Source organism: Lepus europaeus, chromosome X (genome assembly GCF_033115175.1).
Source record: "Lepus europaeus isolate LE1 chromosome X, mLepTim1.pri, whole genome shotgun sequence".
NCBI classification, from domain to species: Eukaryota; Metazoa; Chordata; class Mammalia; order Lagomorpha; family Leporidae; genus Lepus; species Lepus europaeus.
In genome coordinates, this window is record NC_084850.1 from 82569614 (window position 1) to 82589386 (window position 19773).

The window sequence follows — 19773 nt, forward strand, 5'->3', positions numbered from 1 at the left end:
TGTAGATGACATGATTTTTTATGTAATTGTTCTTTCAAAAAGCCCTAGGAGTAACAAATGAGTTAATAAAGATTGCAGGATATGTATCATCACACAAAATTATTCATATTTCTATGTATGAGAGGCAAACATGTGGAAACCAAAATTTAAAACATAATATCATTTTACATTGCTTAAAAATACATAGGTCTAGGGGCCGGTGCCATGGCTCACTTGGTTAATCCTCTGTCTGCGACTCCGGCATCCCATATGGGCGCCGGGTTCTAGTCCCGTTTGCTCTTCTTCCAGTCCATCTCTCTGCCATGGCCCAGGAAGGCAGTGGAGGATGACGCAAGAGCTTGGGTACCTGCACCCACATGGGAGACCAGGAGGAAACACCTGGCTCCTGGCTTCTGATCAGCGCAGCGTGCTGGCCGGAGCAGCCATTTGGGGGGGTGAACCAACGGAAGGAAGACCTTTCTCTCTGTCTCCCTCGTTGTCTAACTCTATCTGTCAAAAAAAAAATACATAGGTCTAAATCTAACAGAGTATGCACAAGATCTCTATGATGAAGTTTGGAAACCCTGATGAAAGAAATTACAGTGATGTAAATAAATGGAGAGACATTTATTTACATATTAGAATCTAGTATACTAGATATAGTGAGAATGCTAATTCTGCTAAAATTATGTCTAAGCTTAATGGAACTCCTATCAAAATCACAGAAAAATTTGTCATATACATATATATTAGCTTATTGTGAAAGTTACACAAAATGGCAGAGATTCTAGGATGGCTAAAACAATTTTGAAAAATAATAAAGTGGAAGGAATCACTGAACCTCCTATAAGGCTTCCTATATAACTACATTAATCAAAAAAAGCATGATATTGGCACAGGAAAGTTATGCAGGTCAATATAGTAGAAGAGATATTCCAGAAATAAATTCATATGGGCATACTTGCTATAATTTTAATTTGGTGTGTCTACCAAATTCATATTGAAGCTTAATATACAATGCAACGATGTTAAGAGGTGAGACCTTTAGGAGGTAATTATGTCATACAGGCCCTACCCTCAAGAATGAGATTTACATCCTTTAAAAAGGGCTCAATGGCTTCCATAGCCTGGGCAACTCACGTCAAGAGCCTCTGGTGATCATTGACATCATCAGAGTGTTAATTGTTAAATTAACAGCAGGTTCCACTGTGCACCTACTCCCCATGCAGGACCTCTGTCCTAAATGAGTCATAATATGAGATTCAACTGTAAAACTTGTTCTCAAACAGTTTTTTATATTTAGTGTTTGCATGTATGCAAATAGTTGAAATATTTACTTAGTATAGAGTTGGCCTTCTGTGTATAAAGTTAATTAAAAATAAATCTTAATAAAGAATGGGACTGGGAATGGGAGAGGAAGGAGGAAGGAAGAGGGAGTTGGGGTGAGAGGGCGGGTATGGTGGGAAGAATCATTGTATTCCTAATGATGTACTCATGAAATTTATACTCATTAAATAAAAGGCTTATAAAAAAAGAAAAGGGCTCTAACTTGAAAGAGTGTACTCTTTCTTTTTGCTATTCTTCCATGTGAAGACATTTTTTGCCTTCCCCCTTCTACTATGTGAGAACATGTAGATTGAACCATCTATGAGGAACAGACCTTTACTAGATACTAAACCTGCCAGAGCAGTCCAGATTGTGGACTTTCCAGCCTCCAAAACCATGGGAAATGAATATCTGCTCTTTATAAATAACCCCATCTATATTTTGTTATAGTAGCAGCACAAATGGACTAAGACAATACTCAAATGACTTTTTAAACTTTCTGTTTTGAAGTAACTATAGGAAGTTGCTAAAAGTATAAAGGAAGGTCTTGTATATCCTTCACCCATCTCCTCCAAATGATAGCATTTTGTATAACTCTAGTACAATGTCAGAATAATTGAAATTATATTGGTATACACCACAGTTTGTTCAGATATCACCAGCTTTGCATGTATTCATTTATTTCTGTGTATGTATATAGCTCCATGAAATTTCTAACATATGTAAGTTATAACTGCCATGACAATCATGATACAGAGTTATTTCATTCTTGCATATTTTTTCTCCTTCATTGAAATGTCCATCCTGCTTTACATCTCTTCCCTAAACCATGACAACTACTAATATCTGATGTTCTCCATTTCTTTATTTTTCTCAAGCGTTTATATAAATGGAATCATAGAATCATTTGAGACTTCTCTTTTCCAACATAAATCCCTTGTGATCCATTCAAATTGTTGAGTAGATCAATATTCCTTTTTTATTGCAATTAATATTCCATGCTATCAGGATTGGCAGAATAGGGTTTTATTGAAGAGGTTCTCCAGAAATGATAAAAACAACAACAAAAAAATCCTTCTTTCAGCATTAATCAGATAATGAAACAGAGAGTGTATGTGGGAAAGATCTTTGAGTTAAGTGACGTGTAAGTCATCATAAAAATCTGAGAGAAGTGAGAAATACCTGAAAAAAGTACTTGGTAATGTGATTATGTTGGGGACACATGAAGGTACCAAAAGGATAGTAACCACTCAGTCCATGTAAAGGAAAGGAAAGTTTCTTAAAGCATACTGGACTAAGACTAACATCAATTTTTCAGTCTTAGAAGTTAAAAAATAAAATGTTTGCTTTTGAAGCATATTGCTGCCTCTAATTCTCCACCTTAAACAGCTCTCCACCTTAAAGAGCAGAAGAGGACAGGAAGTGATCTCACAGAAGATGTCATGATGTCAGACCTTCCAGAACCTTTGAACTCTGTCTCTAGACTGCTAGAGCTGCTACTGCCTCAGGAGCTTCATCTCTTATCTCCCACTTGAGGCAGCATGAAAGCTGCACTTTGGCTCTACTATGTCTTGTGTTTGGTTTCTTACTGTGATTCTGGTAAGTCATAGACATGTGGACATCCTTTTCTCTTTCTCTTTTTCTTGAGTTTATGAAAACATACCTTCTGTTCCTTTTCTTTTCTCTATTTTACTTCATACTCCTTTCCAAACTAGTTGATCTACCCCATACTCTAGTATTTCCTCCCGTTCTCTTTTTCCCCTTCTGATTTTAGACACCCTTTTCCTCTATTTCCACTTCCTTCTTCTACTCTCTAAGTTTGCTTCCCTATTTTATTGTCCCTAAATCAAATAGAATAACTTTTGGTACTACATATTTTGCTAAATCTATATTTCACTAAACAAATCCTCAAAGAAGAGGGGAACAGTAGCATCAGGTTGTGATCATTGTAGATAACACGTTTATACCCACCCAAACAAATGTAGTCACACAGGTAGAAGAAATGAGACAACATAGAGTGGGAAAAAGAAATGTTATAGCTGAGGTCATTCAAATTGAGTAGTTATATCTAAAATCAGAAATTTCAACAGCATTGGAAGATTGAATTCGTTTTCATGTTATCTTAACCCATTCTTATCCCTGTCATACTCTTTGCAGTGCCTGAAACTGAGAAGCTGTGGCTTCGCTCAAGTTTCTTGAGCCCAAGGGTATCTCTACTGGCTAACTCCATTGATGCATCATGGCTGGTGTCTATGTCTGGAAATTGTCAGGGAACAGTTTTGACTCGATGGTGGGTTCTTTCTACAGCGAACTGCCTGCAGAAGACGTGAGTAGGGGAAGAGCACGTGCTCTTGAGACTTGGGTAAGGGTTAGGTGAGTTTTCCTTTCAGGATGTCTATTGGTGGATCCTTCCAGAGAAACACAACGAAGAAGATGTTGATATATATCCTTTTTCTGCTACTGAAATCAGGTAACAGACTTGTTACTTCTCTTTAGCCAGCTTCCTTTTCTTGTTTCCACGGTTCTCTCCTTCCATGTTGCTCTCCTGCTTTATCCTCTTGAAAAACATATATTCAGTGTCCATTTTTGTCAGGATAAGAAATAACTTCTGGGGAGTCAAAGATGAATGATACACTCTCTTTTCTTGAAGACTTGATAGTCCTAGGAAGAGATTAACACATTTAATTAAAGATAAATGAAGGTCTTATCTGCCACCTGAAAAAATTAGATTCTATCATACATACAAAGCAAAGTGCAAGTCTTTCTGTCTTGGTAGTGGCATCATCATCCTATCCACCTCTAATGTTTTAAACCAGAATTTTTCCATTCTTATTTAATCTCACATCAAGTCCGATGCAAAATACTGCTGATTTTTATCCTCTATAATGTCTTTCAGTTCCACTCTATACCTTCATACACTACTTCTATGGTTCCAATACAGATATTTATGATTTTGATTCTGGAATATCTCAGTGGCTCTTGATTCACCTATTTATACTCTACACTCTCCTAAACTGAATACAAACTCTTTTCTCTGCCCTCTTGGAGTTTTTAATAATTCCTCTTTTCATAATTGCATAATATCATGCACTAGAATTGTATATGAGTTAGCATTTCTTCTCCATGAGATTTTATGTTTAACATTTTAGTATGGAAAGAATTAAGCACATATACAAATAGAGAGAAAAAAGAAATCAACATCCATGTATCTATCGCTTCATTTCCAGAATTATTAGAGTATTAATCTTGTATCAACTCACTGATTTTGACCCTTTAAATGAAAGGACTTATTCTTAACTTTGAAAAGGTTAAAGCCAGAGTGGAACTTGAATAAGCAATCCTTCTTTTATGAGTTTGTAGAAGAGGTCATTAAGATCCAAGCACATAAAGCAACTTTCTTAGGATCAATAAGTTGGTGTGGGAGCAATAGAGATATTGGAGAGACCAAAAACCTAGTACAGACCTTGAATAGACATAGTATGGTAATAACACAACCTATTTAATAATGTTGCCAAAAAAGTTAAGAACTGGGTCACAGATGCTGTCAATATCTTTCATATTAAAGTGTAATGGGTAATTTTTATTTTATTATCAACTATAATGTTATGCTTCTTATCCTGGCATTAGGAAACTGTCAAACCTGAGCATTTCAGGAATAATCGATCCACAGAACATCTTACATGGCCAAAAGATCTGCCTACATCCCAGGTTTGACTCCACAAATGGAAAACATCCAGCCAAAGCAGATCTAGGCCTCGTTCTTCTTGCAGTGCCTATCCATTGGGATGAAGTATCACTATCTTATGCTCCTGGCATTTCCTTGAAGAGCTGTTCTAAGTGCCTATATAGAAGCTGCCAGGTGTATCAGTACTGGAGTAAGTAAAAGGAAGCAGGGTACACACTTCATGAGTTTAGTTCTAATGATTAGTTTTCCAAGGAAACTAAGCTTCTTTGAAGGTGCAAGAAGAATCTAATTTTTTTTTTAAATTGGAAATTCTTGTCTATGTAACCCTAATTTTTTGGAGAATAAGCTGAAGCAAAAATAAGGAAGGAATATTTCCAAGATTAAACTTTCATACTTGCATATTACCATGCTCTAGGGTTGTATACAAGTTAGCATTTCTTCTTCCACAGGATTTTGTAGTTAACATTTTATTATGGAAGATATTCAACATATACACAAGTAGAAAAATTAAATAACTCCCATGTGCCTATTACTTTACTTCACTAATTATAAGCATATTTGCACATTAGTCTTGCTTCTTATTACAAAATTTTGCATTGGCACAGTTTGGCTTTATGTACTTTCAGTATATTATGCCTTCTATTCTCAGATTAAGGGAGGTGTGGGAAATTCATAAAGCACAGAGGAAGAATATATAATTTTAATGGAGAAGAAGAGAAAAGAGAAGAAAGGGGAGAATGTATTGGGAAATCTGTGTGATTCAGTAAAGAGAGTGATATTAAATTAAGTCTAGAGATTGAATTATTTGGATCTCAACATCATTCATCATCCATTTTCTCAGGTAACAAGCAGTCGGGAATCACAAGAGTGAAGAAAGTATCAGTCCGACTAGTGGGTCTCTCGCTGTGCTATCCACATTCTGACCTGACAGAGATGGAGGGCTTGTGTGTTCAGAGCCAGCAATGGAGGAACTGTTGGGTATGCATGCACCAGGGCAACATCAAGAATGGGAGGGAAATGTAAAAATGTAGAATTACATAAATTTGCAAGCAACAAGTAGATAACAAGCCATAGGGAAGTTTATTCTTTTGTCCCAAACAAATAATGGATCTGGGAAGTTCCATTGAATATTTGAGGAGTTTACCACAGGGAATACTTGAGGCGGAGTTTGGCACAGGAAAGCCCTTTAGAATCAATGAGAAATACAGAAAACAACCAATGAACATAAAAAGAAAACATATTTCTGTTTAAGTTTTTTTTTTCATTTTCAATTATCTTTATATACAGAAGATCGATTTAGTATATATTAAGTAAAGATTGCATCAGTTTGCACCCACACAGAAACACAAAGTGTAAAATACTGTTTCTCTACTAGTTATAGCATTACTTCACATTGGACAACACATTAAGGACAGATCCCACATGAGAAGTAAGTACACAGTGACTCCTGTTGTTGACTTAACAATTTGACACTCTTGTTTATGGCATCAGTAATCTTCCTAGGCTCTAGTCATGAGTTGCCAAGGCTATGGAAGCCTTTTGAGTTCGCCGACTTCGATCTTATTCCGAAAGGGTCATAGTCAAAGTGGAAGTTCTCTCCTCCCTTCAGAGAAAGGTACCTCCTTCTTTGATGGCCCCATTCTTTCCACTGGGATCTCACTCACAGAGATCTTTCATTTAGGTCTTCTTCTATTTTTTTTCTAGGGTGTCTTGGCTTTCCATGCCTACAATACTCTCATGGGCTCTTCAGCCAGATCCGAATGCCTTAGGGGCTGATTCTGAGGCCAGAGTGCTATTTAGGCCATCTGCCATTCTATGAGTCTGCTGTGTATCCCGCTTCCCATGTTGGATCGTTTTTTCCCTTTTTAATTCTATCAGTTAGTATTAGCAGACACTTGTCTTGTTTGTGTGATCCCTTTGACTCTTAGACCTATCATTGTGATCAATTGAGAACTGAAACTGATCACTTGGACTAGTGAGATGGCATTGGTTCATGCCACCTTGATGGGATTTTATTGGAATTAAGAAGTATGATTTTGAGTATGGGTTGAGACAGATGTAAGAGATAAATAATTAGGAAGATTATGAAGCTATGATTTATCTCTTTATAAAACAAAAGCTTTATTATTTAGAGAATAGAGAGTCATGGACAGATTTTAAATAATTAACATTTTAGAGATCACTTTGGAGTCTAGTGTGAAAAATAACTCAACAGAAAATAACTATTGAAAGGGCATGATGCAATCATTCTGGATAAAGTGCTTATGTAATCTCCGTTTTGTCATAATGATATAATCTGAGCTGGGATAATAGCAATGAGGAGAGAACAGTTTGTGTTTGCAAGAGGTTTACATGATATTTAAGGGTGATCAAAAATAAATATATAATGAGGCACGTGGTGATTGATGGCTTTGAATAGACTGCATCATGATAATTACCATGGGCATAGGTTACTGTGACCTTGAATTATATGTAGAACCTGAAGTCAAAACAACTGAAATACAAGCTCAATTTGTATTTAAAATACCAGTAATATGAGGTAAGCATAAACATATATTCTGTCTGGATTTAATTCCACTCCATAGGATTATGTGATCAGGAAAATTATTTGTAAAGATTTGTAAAGAAGTAACATTTGAATAGAGTTGTGGAGAAAGTGATGAGGCAAGGCATGTGGATAGCAGGAGAATCGTGTTACAAGCAGAGGAGGCAACCAATACAAAGATTCTAAAGTGGCAACATGTCTAGCGTGTTTAAATAACAGGAAAGAGGCCAGGTGGTTTTAGCAGACCAGATAAGGCAATAGCTATAGATGAAATTAAGGAGGTAAAGGGGGCTAGATTGTGCAGGATTTTGCAAACCATTGTAAGGACTAATCTTTTAATCTTGCTCATACTGAAATTCATTGGAGTGTTTTCAGAAGAAGAATGTAATGCTCATATTTTGAAAGAATAATTTTGGATGCAGTATTAAGAATAAATTTAAGGTAGATGAGAAGTGTGCCTTTTCATAAAGGCACTATATGCATTAATAGCAGCAGTAGCAGATCTGGATAGAATTTTGGAAAAATTGTCAAAGATGACAAAGGCAATATTTGCTGATGAACTGAATGAAGGAAGAGGATGAAGGAAGGAGAGGCATCACGTGTGACTTCAAGATCTTTTACTTGGGCCTTTGTAAGAATACAGTAGTCATTAACAAAAGAGAAAACCATACAGAGAATTTTATATTAACAAAATCATGGATTTTATTTTTTGTTCTTTTTCAATGTTAATTTCGAAAGGATGACTGGGCATTTAAATTTGGTGTTGATAAGGCAATTGGTTCTGAGAATCTGAAAGTTTATGATTAGCCCTAGCATTGCTATGCTCTCTCATCAATTATTCTGTGTTTCAGTTATGTGTGTGCATGTCCTAAATTGTAAATTTTTGAGAGCTACTTGACAATAGAGACCACACTAGATTTATTTGTCATATTATGCATAGATTTGTGTGTGTGTTTCTTTTTTTTTTTTTTTAAATCATGATTTCCTTATTCAGGTACAACAAGGCAGTCCTGTCTTGTGTCTCCTAAAGAGCCATTGGGAATTGGTTGGCCTGATACATAAATCCTCATGGATTTGTCATAACCCTACAGTTGTCATCAGAACATCCCCTTACATTACCTGGATGAAACAGTACATCAAGGCAACCAAGAAGCCACTGAATCCTACTTCATCCTTACACTGCAGGATACCTCATGGGAGTACACATGTACCTCCAAACAGCCATGACAATAACTATCTCCCAACCCTGGCCCCAAGTAAATTCTCTCTAGAGTCTTTGAAGGGGAATTTAGGCTTTTCTCCACTAATCGAACATCTCAAAAAATCTTCCACAACATTCTTTCATTTTGATGGCACAGATACTTTCACTTACAATCATCAGTTTTTGCCTGAAAGAAGTCAGGTCCCTGAACATAGCAAGTTCCTAGTTGAGCAGTTGTGGACTTCTCCTGTTTCCAGGCTATCAGAAAATCCCAGAAATGAATTAGCTCAATATCATCACTACTGGCCTTCCTCAAATACAGGTGATTCACGGGAATCTCTAGTAGCTACCACAGCTCAACCTTTTTTAGCTCAACTTGTTTCTGACACAACCATGTCATATATTCCTTCTAAGACTAATGTAGCAGAGGGTGATACAGTTGAATCTTGGGATCAAATCATGGCTGATATTGTGAAACATTGGAGTCCCGCTATAGAACATGTGGATGAGCCCAGGAATTCCCATGCAACTTCCACTACTAGATCTTGGGCTCAATCAACTGATACTATAAATGGACTTTTGGCTCAATTTACTGATTCTACAAATGTATTTTTGGCTCACCCTACTAATACTATGAATCAATCTTTGACTCAACCTACTGATACTACAAATAGATCTGTGGCTCAACCTACTAATATTACAAATCGATTTTTGGTTAAACCTACTGATAGTACAACTGGATCTTTGATTCAACCTACCGTTACTACAAATGGATATTGGGCTCAGCCTACTGATACTACAAATCCATCTTTGGCAGAACCTACTGTTACTACAAATGGACCTTGGGCTCAACCTATTGTTACTGCAATTGGATCTTGGACTCAACCTACTGATACTACAAATGGATCTTGTGCTCAACTTACTAATACTACAAATGGATCTTCAGTTCAACCTACTGATACTACAACTAGATCTTGGACTCAACCTACTGATACTACAACTAGATCTTGGACTCAACCTACTGATACTACAAATGGACTTTTGGTTCAACCTACTGTTTCTACAAATGGATCTTTCGTTCAACCTACTGATACTATAAATGGATCTTGGACTCAACCTACTGATGCTACAAATGGATCTTTGGTTCAACCTATTGATTCTACAAATAGATCTTGGACTCAACCTACTGGTACTACAAATCCATCTTTGGCTGAACCTACTGTTACTACAAATGGACTTTTGGTTCAACCTACTGTTTCTACAAATGGATCTTTGGTTCAACCTACTGATACTATAAATGGATCTTGGACTCAACCTACTGATGCTACAAATGGATCTTTGGTTCAACCTATTGATTCTACAAATAGATCTTGGACTCAACCTACTGGTACTACAAATCCATCTTTGGCTGAACCTACTGTTACTACAAATGGACTTTTGGTTCAACCTACTGTTTCTACAAATGGATCTTTGGTTCAACCTACTGATACTATAAATGGATCTTGGACTCAACCTACTGATGCTACAAATGGATCTTTGGTTCAACCTATTGATTCTACAAATAGATCTTGGACTCAACCTAATGCTACTACAAATGGATCTTTGGTTCAACCTACTGTTACTACAAATGGACTTTTGGTTCAACCTACTGTTTTTACAAGTGGATCTTTGGTTCAACCTACTGATACTATAAATGGATCTTGGACTCAACCTACTGATGCTACAAATGGATCTTTGGTTCAACCTATTGATTCTACAAATAGATCTTGGGCTCAACCTAATGCTACTACAAATGGATCTTTGGTTCAACCTACTGTTACTACAAAGAGATCTTTGACTCAACCTACTGATACTATAAATGGATCTTGGACTCAACCTACTGATGCTACAAATGGATCTTTGGTTCAACCTATTGATTCTACAAATAGATCTTGGGCTCAACCTAATGCTACTACAAATGGATCTTTGGTTCAACCTACTGTTACTACAAATAGACCTTTGACTCAACCTACTGATTCTTCAAATGGATTTTGGGCTCAACTTAATGCTACTACAAATGGATCTTTGGTTCAACCTACTGTTACTACAAAGAGATCTTTGACTCAACCTACTGATTCTTCAAATGGATTTTGGGCTCAACCTACTGATACTACAAATGGATCTTTGGTTCAACGTACTGTTACTATAAATAGATCTTCTACTCAACCTACTGATTCTTCAAATGGATCTTGGGCTCAAACTACTGATATGACAAATGGATCTTTGGTTCAACCTACTGTTACTATAAACAGATCTTCCACTCAACCTACTGATTCTTCAAATGGATCTTGGGCTCAACCTAATGATGCTACAAATGGATCTTGGGCTCAAATGACCACCAATACAACTGGACACTTGAGTTCATTTGGGGCCTATGCAGGTATACCTTGGAATCAATCCACTACTTCTGCAAGAAGTACATCAACAGTGCATTTCTCTCCACATAGCGAGGAAGGACCCTGGAGCATCATTCCTGCAGATGAAACCATTGATATCACAACTCAGTCCCAGGAGTCTGAAGCAGACAATAAAACTGAACATTTAGATCAAGATAATAGCACATGGATTCCTTTGCCAACTGGTACAATTGAACCTTTGGTTTCTTCTGAATATTATGCAGCAACATCTGAGAATCAACCTGTCAGTGATTCAGTAATGTTTCAGAATCATCCAGTAGCTTATAAGGATAGACTCCAAGTTCTACCAATAGCTAGCATGGGTAGACCATCATCTTCCTCTAAAATGGTTACAGAAGCATCCCCAGCAGCTACTTCTGAAGCTAAAATTGCCTCATCACAAATTCAGTTTAGTACAACTCCGTTCCTAGGCCAGACTTCATTTGGATCCAATATACAGCCTGCAACTGAGGTTGAACTCTTGAAGAAACCTGAATTTGAGACAGCTGGACATCAAAATCAATTGTAGTCTAGAGTATGTGTTATGTGAGGTGGACTTAGTGGTAATTTTTGTGTGAACTTAAGCACACTCATTGACACAGTTGCCTTTACTCCCTTATAACCACATCCAGCCTCACTATTTAAAACACCACTCTAATGCAAAACTATGTAAAATTCATCACTTTAAAAGAATTAAAATCATAATCAATTTTTAAAATATACTGATTCTTGTGAATTAAATATTGTTGTGTGTTGGAGTTTGCCGTCTTTGACAGATTTAGTCTTTGTTCTAGCAAGCAAATAAGTCACATGTGGATCAATTTAATCTTTTAAAAGTTTGTGTGTTTAAATTTTATTTTGAAATAATTACAGATTCACAAAAATTTTGTAAATTTTTAAAATTAGTTATTTAACCCTCAGAAAGGGTGTTTGGGAAAGATTGGGGGTTTCATCATTGTAATTTTTTTAATCTTTTTTTTTTTGACAGGCAGAGTGGATAGTGAGAGAGAGAGAGACAGAGAGAAAGGTCCTCCCTTTTGCCGTTGGTTCACCCTCCAATGGACGCCGCAGCCGGCACATCGTGCCGATCCGAAGCCAGGAGCCAGGTGCTTCTCCTGGTCTCCCATGCGGGTGCAGGGCCCAAGCACCTGGGCCATCCTCCACTGCCCTCCCGGGCCACAGCAGAGAGCTGGCCTGGAAGAGGGGCAACTGGGATAGAATCCGGCGCCCCAACCGGGACTAGAACCCGGTGTGCTGGCGCCGCAAGGCGGAGGATTAGCCTGTTAAGCCACAGCGCTGGCCTCATCACTGTAATTTTATGGATTTTGTTCTGCTCTTTATATTTTAAATTTTTCAGCAGAGATTTAGTTCTCACTATCTTTTACAGTTGGCTAAACATGAAAGATTCCAATTTTAAAAGAAAAAGTCACATGCAATTTTAAAAAAATACAGAGAAATCCTACATGTTACTTGCATACTTTCTCAGATTGTAAAATCTTGAAAAACTATGGTACAATATCACAGCCAAGATATTGGTATACCTATATCATTCATATTTTCCATGTGTTATTTGTACTCATTTGTGTTTATGTGAGTATTTACTAGCAACCTTATCATGCATGTAAGTTCTTATGTACACACTTAAGATATAGAATAATTCCATCACCACAAAGAACCCTTGTGTTGTCATTTTATAACATGCACTGCCTTTCCACTAGAACCTTGTTCCTAAAATCTGATAATCATTTATTTTCCATCTCAATAATTTGGTCGTTTTGAGAATGTTATGAATGTAATTATGTGATATGAGACCTTTTGGATCTAGATTTTTCACTGAGCATATTTTCCTGAACATTCATTCAAGTTATTGTATCTATCAATTATTCTTTTTAATTACTCAATAATATCCCAAACTATGGATATAGCAAGATTTTTAAAAGGCAGAGTGACAGAGAGAAATAGATATTGATCTCACATCTACTGATTCACTCCTCAAATGCTTACCACAGCCGGAGGTCGTTGGCCAGACCCTGTGAGCAAGACCCCCAGGACTGGGGCCGCAATTAGCTGCTGGAGGCAAAGCCCAGAGTGGAAGATTCTAGCCATGTGAATCCCATTGTGTCATCCTCCACCAGTCTCTTCTCAGTCTCTCCTCTGGAGGTGCAGTGCGGCAGCTCTATGCTGAGAGTGTGTTGGAGGTGAAGGTAAAGAGAATAGAGGTAGCTTGGCTCCCAGAGCACTGCGGTGGGGATGGCAGCCTCCAGCTACCCAGAAAGGCCCAGACCGGCACTGTGCCAGAGCCTTACAGCTGCTGGGCAAACAAACTGGACAAAGAGAAGCAGGTGCTGCAGAGGCACAGGCAGCAGCTGGAGGTGGAGCTGCAGGTATGCACCCAGCAGCAGGCCCACAGGCTGCAGCCCAGGCCCCTGAGTGTGGAACCCCAGCTGCTGATCCAGCAGTTGGCCAGCTGCCTACAACAGGAGGCATGAGGGGCTCCTGAGAGCCAATGGGAGTAGTGGCTGGCCCAGCCCCTGCAGGATATCCCTCAGAAGCTGATCTGCAAGGAGGCGCAGGCCCTGGCCCACAGGCAAGCGCTGCTCTCGGGGCAGCAGCAGAGGCTCTTGCTGCCTCCTCACTGACCACTTGCCCCTGGCCCACCACATGCTGGTCAGCTACTACAGCAGGCCCCAGAGATAACAGCTGCTCACACTCGCCATGTACAGCACTGTGTTACTCAACTGGGCTTTCAAGGGCTCCTTCTGGGAGCTGGTGTATGTACTGTTCATGGGGAGTGACGCTGGCTTCACCCCCAAACCATGGTACTATATTGCCACCCTGCAGTGCATGGGGCAGCTGGACCAGGATGCTGGCACTGTCAGAAGATGTCTGCAGCAGATGAGCCAGGGTGGGATACTACTGGAATAGCTCTTTACTGCCACACCCTTGTTTGAGGAGGTGCAGATGCTGCTCTTGAGGGCTGTGGTCAAAGTGGAGCCCACTTTTGCCTCCCCCACCCCCGTGGCCTATGTCCCAACTCAACACCTTGACATTGCTCAGGGAAGTCTACATCTCCAACTGCCCCGCGTCCTACCCAAAGCTTCCTCTGCCCCTGAAGACCCTGCAGAGGCTCTTCCGTCAGCAGCTCCTCATGGAGCTGGGCAGCAACATCCACACCAAGTCCATGGAGACGGCCCTGCCACCCACCAGAAAAACCCTGCACATGAGACAGACCCTGAAGGCCCTGCGTGCACAGTGGGAGGTGGCCCTGCACCCAACACTGCAGGAGACCAAGGCCAAACTGGGCTGGAGGCCCATGAAGGCTGCCCTTCATTCTACCCCTTCCTGTGCCTGCTCAGCGAGAGAGTTCATGCAGATGCTGATACAGACGCTGCAGGCATTGCCCGCCTAGGGGGAGTCCCTCATCACCCTGGCCCACCACCTGAGCCTGCAGACCTTCAGCTGGCACATGGTGCAAAGCAAGCAGCTCAGCAGTGAAGTGTGGCAGCTGGAGCGGCAATACTTGCTGTGTCTGTACCTGCTGGCCTCTGACACCCAGGTGGCCAAGCCCCGCCTGCTGTGGCAGTGCTGGGAGGTCCTGGGAACATCCGTGGCCCTACTCAGGCAGCCCTGGCCTCTCTTGGTGGTGTTGCAGCTGGGCAAACAGCTGGCAGAGGTGCTGGTTCAGGCACTGCAGATGCTGTGCAATCTGGCCCTGCCCCAGGGCTTCTGCAGGCTCATTCTGGTGCTGTGCCATGTGTACTCTTTTCTCAGCTTCCACCAGATTGGCATCTTGAAGCTACACCCAGCGAATCCACAGGGGCTAGTGGCTGTGGCTGAGTCCACACTGACCTTCGAGATAGCTGAGATTCCCATGTTGTGCTCCCCCCGAGGTGCCCTGGACTTCACAACACACCTGGGCCTTCCTGCCTAGCCCCACAAAGCTGATGTGGGCAGTGGAGGGCACTATGCAGCACCAGCAGCTCTTGCCCGCCCAGTTGCATGGAGCCTTGGACATCCTCACCCAGTTCGGGAACTGTGCCTGAAGCATTAAGGGCCGCATGCTGGACCTGGTGCTGCAGCTCTTCAGGGCCAAGGTCTGGCCCTGCCTGGGAACACCTCCATTGCCCTCAGAGGCCTCCTGGCCCCCAGAGGGCCGCCTGCCACCCTCACCCCACAGATCTCTCGCCCCCAAGGCGGGACTTTGCCTGAAGATGGTGAGGGAGATGCACAGCCTGAGGGAAGACACCCTGTACCACCTCTCTCTGGCCCAGCACCTGCAGCACTGCATCTTCTGGCTGCCCCACAATATGTACTTCTGGGGCCACACCTACCCCTACACACCCCACTTCAACCACTTGGGCAGGGACTTGGTGTGCAGCCTGCTGGAGTTCTCCAACAGCTGCCCACTGGGCCCCCACAGGCTCGACTGGCTCAAAATCCACCTGGTAAACCTCACAGGGTTCAAGAAGTTCGAGTCCCCGCAGACCTGCCTGGCCTTCACCAATGAGGTCATGGACAACATCCTGGACTCGGTGGACCATCCTCTGATGGGCCACAAATGGATGGTAGATGGAGGCAGACGAGCTCTGGCAAGCCCTGGCCTACTGCATGGAGGTGGCACGCACCGTGTGAACCCCCAACCCCACTGCCCACATATCCCATATCCAGGTGCACCAGGATGGCTCCTGCAATGGCCTGCAGCACTACACTGCCCTGGGCCGCGACAGCGTGGGTGCCATCTCCATGAACCTATTGCACTCAGACCTGCTGCTAACACATGTACAGTGGGGTCGCCGCACAGGTGGAGGTGTTGTGCAGGCACGATGCAGAGCAAGGCCTGTAGGTGGCCCAGGCCCTCGAAGGCTTCATCAGCTGCATGGTGGTGAAGCAGATGATGACCATGGTGTACGATGTCACCCACTACAGCAGGTACCTGCAGATCGAGAAACGCCTCTGAGAACTCAGCGACTTTCCCCAGGAGCTGGTGTGGGAGGCCTCCCATTACGTAGTGTGGCAGGTGTTCCACAGCCTGCAGGAGATGTTCTTGGGCACCCAGGCCATCCAGCACTGGCTGACAGAGAGTGCCCAGCTCATCTCCCATGCGGGGTCTGCGGTGGTGTGGGTCACACCCCTGGGTATCCCTGTCATGCAGCTCTACCACCTCAACTCCAAGCTGCTGGTCAAAGGTGGGATCCAGGGCATTACCTGCAGCAACAGCTCAGACATCAGTCAGAGTCCAAGGTGCTGAAACAGAGAATGGGTTCCTGCCCAACTTCATCCACTCCCTGGATTCCTCCCACATGGTGCTCACTGCCCTGCACTGCTACAGGAAGGACCTGACCTTTGTGTCCATCCACAGCTGATACTGGACACACGTGGCCGACATCCCTGTCATGAACCAGATGTGTCAAGAGCAGTTTATGCAAATGCTCTGCCAGCGTGTCTTGCTGGACCTATCCAGGTTCCTGGTGCAGCAGTTCTGTGCCAGCCCCAGCCACAGGCCCCAGAAGCTCTCCCAGCACATCCACACCACCAGGCTTTTGGAGACGCTGCTGGTGGTGCCTGAGATGGGGACCTTTCACCTGGAGCAGGTGAAACACTCCGCCTACTTCAGCCCCTGTCTGAGTGTAAATAAAACTGTGTCCATTCTGGAACTCACTGCCTTCTGATTAGGGCACACAGACACCAAAAAAAAAAAAAAAAAAAAAAAAAAGAAGAAAAACCCACTGCTAACATCATATTTAATGGTAAATGACTGAAATCTTTTCCCTTAAGAGTCTTACCACTTCTAGTGAATGTTATTCTCGAATCTCTACCAAAGTAATTAGGAACGAAAGTAAACTTAAAAGTATGTGGGGTGGCAATGAAGCAATGCTGTATATGATAAGACATATATAGAGAAGCTAAATAACATACCAAAAATTATTAAAGACAACAAAATATTTAAATGGAGTTGGATTTTCACAATCAGTGTGTCAAGATTTTATCAATAAAAAAATCTCAGTTATCTGTGGAGATTTGTTTCAGCACATCTGGGAGATGCCAAAATCCAAAGATACTCAAATCCCTTATCTAAAAGGGCATAGTATTTGCATATAAACTTATGTACATCCTCCTATATACTTATTTTAATCATTTGAAAGACAGAGTGACCGAGGGAGAGGGAGATACAGAGAGAAAGAGATCTTCTATCCACTGGTTTACTGCCCAAATGGCCACAACAGTCGAGACTGGGCCAGGCCGAGGCCAGGAGCCTGGAACTCCATTGGTGTCTTTGAGTTGGGTGTCAGGGGCCCAAGTGCTTGAGCCATCTTAGGCTGCTTTCCCAGACACATCAGCAGGGAGCTAGATTGGAAGCAGAACATCTGGGACTCAAACTGGCAGTCCTATATGGGATGCCAGTATCACAAGTGGTGACTTATTTTGTTGTGCCAAAATGCCAGCCCCTCCCATATATATTAAAACATCTCTGGATTTCTTATAATACTTAATACAATATAAGTACTATGTAAATCATATAAATCGTTGATATACTGTATTGTTTAGGGAATAAGGACAAAAAAATTGGCACATGTTCAGTACAGATGCATTTTTTTCCAAATATTTTTGATTTGTGGTTGGTTGAAATCCTGAGTGCAAAATCTATGCATAAAATGGTTCAACAGTCAGATTTATATACAACAGTAGTTAACAATCTGAAAATGAATTTAAATAAACTATTCATAATAATATAAAATACCAAAATACTTTGAAAATAATCTGAGGGATTTCAAGATTTTCCACTGATAACAACAAAATACTCAGAAAACAAATGGAAGGATATATATTCATGGCTTGGAATCTACTATTGCTAAGATGATACTATTTCCTAAATTGATCTACAGATTCAAGGATAAAATTATAACTATCATTTTTTGTAGAGGTAGAAAAGTAGATCCGAAAATGTATATGGCAATGCAAACAAATTCAATAGTCAAAATAGTCTTGAAGAAGGAGAACAAAGTTAAAATGACACTTCCTGATTTTGTCACTTACTACAAAACTACCATAACGAAGATAGAGTGGTACTGGCATAAAAAGAGGCACATATATTAAGGGAATAGAATTGAGAGTCCAGAAATAAGCGCATATATCAATGGTAGATTTATTTTTCAACAAGGGTGTCAAGACCATTCAAGGGGGAAATGAATAGTCTTCTTAACAAATAGTACTGTGACGGCTGAATATTTGTATGCAGAAGAAGGCATTTGCACTGCTATCTCAAGTCATATAAAATAAACTGCATCAAAGACCTAAATTTAAGAACCAAACCTGTAATATTCTTATAAGAAAACTTTCTGTACAAGCAACAGGTTTTATTTGGCACGACACCAAAAGAACAAGTAACTAAAGAAATAGATAAATTGGACTTCTTCAAAATTAAAAACTTGTTCATCAAAGCACTCTATCAACAGATTGAAGGCTCTTCTAGGCAAAGAATGTGCGTACTTGGGGTGACATTTATTGCCAGATTGGAGGTCAGGAACACTAGACCTGGGCCAGTCTCTTCTGATTGATGTGCAGTCATAAGGCTGCCTATCGCTTATGTTCCTCCAGTTATGGGGTCCTCAGTTGATCTGTCTTCCTCTTTCCTTCTTTCAGAGTTCTCCTTTGGTGCCTCTTACTTGTTTGGAAACAAGTTTTTAGTTTTAGTTAGCTAGGAGTAATATGGAGAAACAAGTTACATGATCTTGACCAGGTTGTCCTAAAGGCTTGATTTTAAGTTTGGTAAAGGAGGTCAAATTTGCATTTAGGAATAGTTTAGAAATCTTAGTAACGTGTGGCTCTACTGGAGTTTCTACTGCATGCCCCTTTCATATAGGCAGTTCATTTGAATTATGTTAACAAGTATGAACTTTTTAAAAAAGATTAATGTATTTGCTTGAAAGTCAGAGTTACACAGAAAGAGAAGGAGAGGCAGAAAGAGACAGAAAGAGAGGTCTTCCATCAGCTGGTTCACTCCCCAATTAGCCGCAATGGCCGGAGCTGTGCTGATCCAAAACCAGGAGCCAGGAGCTTACTCCGGGTCTCTCATGAAGGTGCGGGGGCCCAAGGACTTGGGCCATGCTCCACTGCTTTCCCGGCCATAGCAGAGAGCTAGATTGGAAGTGGAGCAGCCAGGACTCGAACTGGTGCCCATATGTGATGCTGGCACTGCAGGAAATGGCTTTATTCATTATGCCACAGAGCTGGCCAAGTATGAACTTTTAAATTGCTAAAACAACCTAATTGCGGTAAAGTGTTTTTTAAGTTATTTATTTGAGAGGTAGAAACAGAGAGGTGAGAATCCCCATCTGCTGGTTTACCCCTAAAATGCCCACAATGTTTAATGCTGGACCAGCTGGAAGCCAGAAGCTGGATGCTCAGTCCAGGTCTCCCACATGGCGGTAGGAATCTAAGTGTTTTATACATTATCACTGTCTCCTGGGGTCTTTACTAGCAGGAAGTTGGAGTCAAGAGCCAGAGGTGGGTATTGAACCCAGGCAATACAGAAGATAGAAGATTTCTCCCTCTTTGTGTGTATCTCTCCCTTTCTCTCTGCAATGCTGGCTGTCAACAAAAA

The 19773-nt window shown here is 41.1% G+C and overlaps 1 protein-coding gene and 1 pseudogene across 1 annotated transcript; both read left to right on the top strand.

The window, feature by feature from the left end:
- The first annotated feature begins 1004 nt into the window (after positions 1-1004).
- On the top strand, positions 1005-9211 carry LOC133752711 (plasma kallikrein-like). The gene is made up of 6 exons (XM_062183074.1): positions 1005-1014; positions 3463-3631; positions 4933-5180; positions 5832-5968; positions 8530-8676; positions 9164-9211. The coding sequence occupies exons 1-6, from the start codon at positions 1005-1007 to the stop codon at positions 9209-9211; spliced, it is 759 nt and encodes a 252-aa protein (XP_062039058.1).
- A 3956-nt stretch (positions 9212-13167) lies between these two features.
- Positions 13168-16840, top strand: LOC133752712 (DNA-directed RNA polymerase, mitochondrial-like; annotated as a pseudogene).
- The last annotated feature ends 2933 nt before the right edge of the window (positions 16841-19773 follow it).